Genomic DNA, 7,078 nt, shown 5'->3' on the forward strand with positions numbered 1-7,078 from the left:
GAATTGTTGGGGGATCCCTTTTTAAATTACTTTTAAAAAACAGAGAGCAAAACTATTCATGTCTTTGATCTGGTTTTTCACTGGCAACGGTAAAACCATCTATTCACATTTAGGGATATAGAACCTGACTGTATGCTATACAATAAAAACAATTAAAATAGAACATTGGTGGAAAAAATAAAGTGCAAGGGAATAATGAAAGGCCAGAAAGAGGTACATAAGAAATAATCCTATATATATATATATATATTAAAAAGATGGAGATTTTTTCATTTGAGCTGAAATGACCTCCCAACTCAAGTATGTTAATCAACCATTTTAAATATTTATAGATTATTTTTAGTGATTTTTCAAGCAAAACCTTTGCTTTGTTCAGCTCTTCAAATGTGAGAAATAGTTTTTTACATATAAGATAGTATATGTATTATCTTTGAACTGTTGATTGGATACATCTTCATGGAATCTTGGGAATTACAGTCTCAATATTCTCTGACATTCTATATACAATAGGAATGATCACATAATCAAGACAGTTATTAAAAATGAATAACAAAGTAAAATAGGATGAGTTGCAGCTCTAGTTAAGAAGTTAAAAGACAAGTGAGATGTATAGTGCCATGGGTTAACACTTGGAGCTCTCAGTAAATTCTCCAACATTTATCTACAAAATGCCAAATAATTGCTAGAAAACAGGCCTTAAAAATGATTCCTAAAACTGTACTTTGAACTGTATGGACTGTACTGCAGTAACACCTGAACACATTTAGACATTTGTAGATGAGAAGTATACTGTATATACTCTGATGAGACATGAGACCCAGGTGGTGGCAGGTACATGATGTGGTAGAGCAGGAAAAGATTTGAAAAGTGCATTAGTGTGAGTTTCTAGATCATTAACCACTGCATGTAGCCTCAACCTCCTACGATGCATACTGCTAGCAAGGAAAGAGCCACCTTGAAAAGTAAAAATCACACTATCTCCAAACAACCACAAACATTTGAAGATGGAGGGACTTTTAAAATAACTGAAACGTGTGTGGCTTCATGTATTTGTAGCAGGGAGGCTACCGTTTTAATTGTGTCAGGATTTTAAGTTTTATCTTTGCCTCTGTTTTTCCGAGGGACGAGAGGGCTCTTATGCAAAGTCCTTGGACACTGCTTCTATGAAATTGGGAGCCGACATGAGGATGGTGAAGGTGCAGATAATGGAGAAGAGAGAGAAAGCCACCAAGCACATCCGATCCACCACCGCCGCAGCAAACTTCCACTCGCTACAAATCGCCAGTCCCTCGTCCTGCTCTCGGAACCTCCTGGCTATGTACTGCACCTCGTCGAGGATCCGTGAAATCTGCGGTACCTGCTCTGGCAGTAAAGTCTGCAACGGTTCTGAGTGGGCTTCTTGAAGGGAGGGGCCGTTAGGATGGCCGCCGCACAGCACCATGCCTGAATCTGTGCTTGGTGGGAAGGTGGGGTTTTCTGTACCCATGGTGTGGTAGCCAAAGTACAGGTTCATGTTCCCGTTGGTCGTGGTTGACTGGGTGGGCGCTTGCCCTGGTATGGTGCTCATCGGAATGCTGTTGGTGCTGGTATGGTGAGGAGCAGGAGCAGAAGGAGGAGGCTGGGAATACTTGAAGTTTGTGGGGTTACTTGAGCTCCCAGCTGTTTTTCTTTCCTCTCCAGGTTTCTTCATGCGGAGAAACCAAGCGCACCAGTTGAGTAAGACAATTCGCACCTAGATGAGAAGAGGAGATAAGACAGATAGATGGAAGACAGAGGAGAGAGAGTCATACACCAAAATATTTAAGTTCTATTCGTATGAGAATAAAAAATGGCGAGACAGTGACCCTGAAAAAATATGATACCCCAATCCCCCAAATATCGAGCCAGCTCTATATTTGTTAAGGTTTTAGTAGGGGATAATTCACAATGTTTCACTGGCATACAGAACAATTATGAGGTTTAACTCCCATAGTGTGCATTCATATTTAATAATGGTATGATTGAAATTGAAAAGCTAATCATTTTAATGATTTTTGTTCATATATTGGGGGTTCCCTTCATTTGCTTAAGACATTTGTCAACTTTAAAATCAAACAAAAGCTTAAAAATATCATAAAATAACTGCAGTCAGCTGTGTTTACACATTGCTCTTGCTTGTTTGATGACGGAAGCATTTGTGTTACATAAAAAGTTACTAACAATTTGGGTAAAAAGATGTGATGCAGCTTTGAAGTCACCAACCTCCCTGAAAAGCTGACCAATGAAATACTTTAGTAAATATTTTCATACAGTATCAAGGGTAAAAATGTGGGTAAAAACACATGTTAGTCAAGCTTTTGTGTTCACACAATCTTTGTCAACTTTTGAATTACATGTCACTCTACTACTCTAAAAAATAGGAGCCATAGCCTATATGAGTAGTTAAATGCACCAATATGAATAACTTGTGTGGTAATTACAAATGGCATATGATTAATTATTGAGTTTAAAAAGTACTTTAAACCTACCAATTTAGGCATCTTCCCTCCATGGGGGTCATGGTGGTGGAACTGTAGTACCAGGACTGTCATCACCACAGACAAGCCCACAATCATCATGGTGCTAGCAAAGTACTGAGCTGAGAGGAGAAGAGCAGACATGTTTGGCACAGCAATTTCCATTTGGAATAGAGACCATTACATTCTGAATGAAGTTCAAGTAACATGATAGGTAAACGTAGTGTTTTGGCAGGACAGTTGCGAAGTTGTTTGGTTAGTAGGGGTCAAGTTACCCTTGTCATCCCACCCCAGAGATGTGTGGGAGGCTGACTAAAATGTACTTCCTAATGTACTAACCCATTGGCATTTGCAGCCCCAGAAACATGAAAATGCATAACACATGAGCGTAGGTAAGTGTACTTCCCCCTACACACACACAGGCACGCACACACACACACACACACACAAACTTGAATACACAACAATGTTAGATATATTTCTGTCTTGAAACAAGTAATTTGTCATTTTGATGCAGCTTTGACGTCAGAAAAGCCGACCAATGAAATACTTTAGTAAATATGTTCACATCAAGGTATAATTGCAGATTGAAAACCTGTCAGGGTGAACGTTGATGAGTAATTAATTTTCTTCCATCAATCAGTTCTGCACCACCTGCTTTATGTTAGTGTGTCTCCTCCAATGAAAGGTGGGTTTGTTAAGGGGGTTGGTTCTGCATCATTGAGCTGCCAAATGATGCCGAGCAGCATCTCCTCCCATCCCAAGGCCGGCTTCCTCGTCTCTTATGATCTGCATCAGTGTGGCCTTTTACAATGCAGCTCGGTTGGTCCTCTACTCTGAGATTTATCTTCACAACCTTCCACGTCCAGCTGCCACAGGCTGCCCTGCGGTGGATGTGAGGTGTGAGTATCGAGGCAGTAAGTCATTCAGCTGTTTTTTTTTACACCGGATCAATAGTTAATGAGTAAAAGTCTCCATGCTGTAACATTCTGTAGCCTTTCTAGCATGTGCCAACTGCTCCCTGATGAATGTCAGATTCAGGTGCGAAAAATAAATACGCCATGTGTATAGAGTACCCCGAAAGGGGAAAAAACTAATGCTGGCTCTTGTGAATACCTTTCACGTTTCATTAATACCTGAAGACCCGTAGGTCCTACGTCACATTTGGAAAGGGAGCGGTGAGTGGAGGGGTTCTCAGTTTGTTGCAATCTATGAACGTACCACTAGATGGCACTAAATCCTACATACTTATACTTCAAGCGAATTCAAGGTATTTGCATTATTGCTGCACAAAATAAATATCTTGAGTATCTGGTTAGTTGATCACAAAAAATCATAAACACACACATATAGAGTTTGCGTTTGATTCTAGCTAGCGTACAGTAAATGTGTGTCTATTAGATGGGGTAAATCGATATGTACTGCACAAACCTGGACAGCAGGAAAACCGAGGCAAAAATGTCGCAACACACATTCACAGAAAAATCAATAGGAAGCTGGAGCCAGGAGATAGCTTAGCATAAAGACAGAAACAGGTAGCCATGTAATGTCTAAAAGAGCTAACAAAGGAGAGGCCTCATTGTTAACAAGATCATTAATTGGATCAGCTTCTGAAAGAGCCAGCGTGTCTCAATTCCCAGTCTTTGTGTAAGATACGCTAACAGGCTTATGGCTCTGGATTCATTTTTACCGTACAGACATGATATCACCCAACACCATGAAAGAAAATGTGTACTATTTTCATACTATTCCTTTAATGTACATTTCATATCATAATGAGTACATGTCTGCCACAAATAGCTATCTGTTAAGCACATCAACCCATTTCTTTTTCTGACTCATCCTGATTATTTCTTTCTTTTGCATCACTTTCAAAGTCAGAAAAATCATCAAAGCGAGCAATAGTTAGCATAGAAGTGTCTTACCGATCAGAGGAACAGAGTCTGACGTGGCAGGCATGATCTCTGCTACCAGTAACATGAACACTGTTAGAGACAGCAGCACGGTGATGCCTGCAGAGACAGTGGAGCAGAAGCACAGAGGATAGATCTTTTCATCACAAAGATGAACTTTTTTCTCTTAAAAGGTGGGGTAGGTAAGTTTGAGAAACCGGCTCGAGATACATTTTGTTATATTCCATGGAATGCTCTTAACATCCCGATAGCAATGAATAATATCTTAAGTGCTTTGTGTTACGAATCCAGGCACTTAGTATGTAGGACCCAAATGCAGACAGGGAGGCAGAGGTGTCTGCATTTGGGTCCTACATACTAAGTGCCTGGATTCGTAACACAAAGCACTTAAGATATTATTCATTGCTATCGGGATGTTAAGNCTCTTTAAAGAGTCCTCTCCTGCCTGATGTTCAGGTGTATATCAGTATGTAAGTGTCTCTACTTTAAAGAGTCCTCTCCTGCTGATGTTCAGGTGTATATCAGTATGTAGTGTCTCTACTTTAAAGAGTCCTCTCCTGCTGATGTTCAGGTTGTATATCAGTATGTAGTGTCTCTACTTTAAAGAGTCCTCTCCTGCTGATGTCTCTCTCTCTCTCTCTCTCGCGACACACACAAAATGGCTCGTTCCACACACACACAGAGCCGAGCTGTAATGAAACACAGAGACCCAGACGTAATAAGGTATCATATTATTTTCGAATCAATAATTTTTCAAAATATGATTTTTTTTATTTATTTTAATTTTTTTAATAACCATTTTTCCTCCTGGTCTCTCGCGCCCCCCCTGTCATGCCTCTGCGCCCCTCACTTTGAGAACCACTGCCTTAAACCAAAGAATGTTTTCAAAACAGTAAATCCTCAAAGTTTATCGTCCTTTTAATGTTATAAAGATGTGGCCTCAAAGCACTACAGTAAAAGCTCCCAACATGTTGACCGCGAAAAGGGCAGATGACTCATGTAAAAGGCATTAAAGCGCACTCAAAAAGTTAAAACAATGTATTCATCTCATTCATTCTGGAAAATATGTCTCAGAGCAGCTTTTGGTTGGAACAGTGAAAGGTCACACGCAGTCAGTGTGTGTTTATCAATTGGCATTTAAACCTCTAACTGATTAGATACATGCCCTTAAAATGAATCTAAATGGATAACTCACTCTTGATTTGTAGTGCAGTTTAATATCTGCCTCTAATTGGCTCTATAAATACATTTGGTTTGTATTACCCTTTGACATTTTAATAAACAACATACTGTGATGTAGAGAAGTTTTCTGTAAATGAAGTCACAAACATCGTAAAGATTAGGCCGTTCCAAAACTCATATTAGTGTTTTAAAATGTTTAATCGAGTTCTCCTAACTCTCTGAGGACGGAAAGACATTCCAGATGTTTCCGCTGACACAGATGTGGTCTGAGGTCTGACTCCCAGTTCAACGGGAAACAGTGGCCTGTTGTTGTTGTTGTTTTTTCCCCCGAAAATCTGCACGAAAAATCTTTCTCGTCGTTGAAAACTTGAAGTGCTATGGTTTACGAGAAAAAGCATCATTCTAATGTCCACATCCGTCTGTAGTTTCCGTTTCTCTTTTCTTTAGAAAGGACATTTCCATCAGTAAAACAACAACAACCTTGGTTTGTAAGAATGCTCTCTGCTGGCATAAATACACTTCTCTGTTGGGAAAGCACGCTGATGTCCAAGGCCGGTTCATTCTTCCTGTGACCTTGGACTGACTTTGTGGCAAACCATAATATGAAGTGTTTTGTTTCTCTGCGCTGTCTAGACACTCAATCTGATATCAAAGAAGACTTTCATACTTCTATTTAATCAGGATCAGAAGCTTTATCACCAGGTAGGTTTACACGTACGAGGAATTTGACTTGATGTCATGGTGCGTACATGAAAGTAAAACAAACATTTAAAACACAGATAGAGAACTATTATAAGAAAATATAGTAACATGTGTATATCAGTAGTGTCTCTACTTTAAAGAGTCCTCTCCTGCTGATGTTCAGGTTTATATCAGTATGTGGTGTCTCTACTTTAAAGAGTCCTCTCCTGCTGATGTTCAGGTGTATATCAGTATGTAGTGTCTCTACTTTAAAGAGTCCTCTCCTGCTGATGTTCAGGTGTATATCAGTATGTAGTGTCTCTACTTTAAAGAGTCCTCTCCTGCTGATGTTCAGGTGTATATCAGTATGTAGTGTCTCTACTTTAAAGAGTCCTCTCCTGCTGATGTTCAGGTGTATATCAGTATGTAGTGTCTCTACTTTAAAGAGTTCCATTACATTAGAGTTTCTACAGCTGCAAACATGAAGCTATTTAGATGTATTTGTTTTCATTCTAAGAGTGAGTCTCTTTTGTTTTTGCTTGAATGATTTTCAGAACTCTTGCTGAGACTTAACTGTTATTTGGCTCACTCCTTATTTATTTCAGTACGCTTGTGATTGCTCCAATTAGCGGGCATTTCACGAGAGGATTAGTATTTACATGGGATTATTATTCCTCTGGTGACGGTGCGTTAAGTGATTTCTAAACACACACTCTTACACTGTGCTGACAGCAGGGATTAACAGTGGTGTCATATTGTTCATTAGATCCAGGTTACAGTAACTTATCTTAACAAAGCTTATCTCCT

General features: G+C 39.5%; 1 protein-coding gene across 1 annotated transcript in view; it reads right to left on the minus strand.

Moving 5' to 3' along the window:
- Nucleotides 1–352: 352 nt before the first annotated feature.
- Nucleotides 353–7,078, minus strand: part of LOC104966330 (neuronal acetylcholine receptor subunit alpha-7-like) — a 10,100-nt gene continuing 3,374 nt past the window's right edge. Inside the window, exons 2-4 of the mRNA XM_010795517.1 lie at nucleotides 4,421–4,544; nucleotides 2,508–2,617; nucleotides 353–1,732 (exon numbers count right to left, since the gene is read on the minus strand). Of these exons, the coding sequence (XP_010793819.1) occupies nucleotides 1,136–1,732; nucleotides 2,508–2,617; nucleotides 4,421–4,544 (831 nt within the window). The 3' untranslated portion in view covers nucleotides 353–1,135. The remainder of the gene's footprint in view (nucleotides 1,733–2,507; nucleotides 2,618–4,420; nucleotides 4,545–7,078) is intronic.

Source organism: Notothenia coriiceps, unplaced genomic scaffold, assembly GCF_000735185.1.
Source record: "Notothenia coriiceps isolate Sejong01 unplaced genomic scaffold, NC01 NC01_scaffold00037246, whole genome shotgun sequence".
Lineage (NCBI taxonomy): Eukaryota > Metazoa > Chordata > Actinopteri > Perciformes > Nototheniidae > Notothenia > Notothenia coriiceps.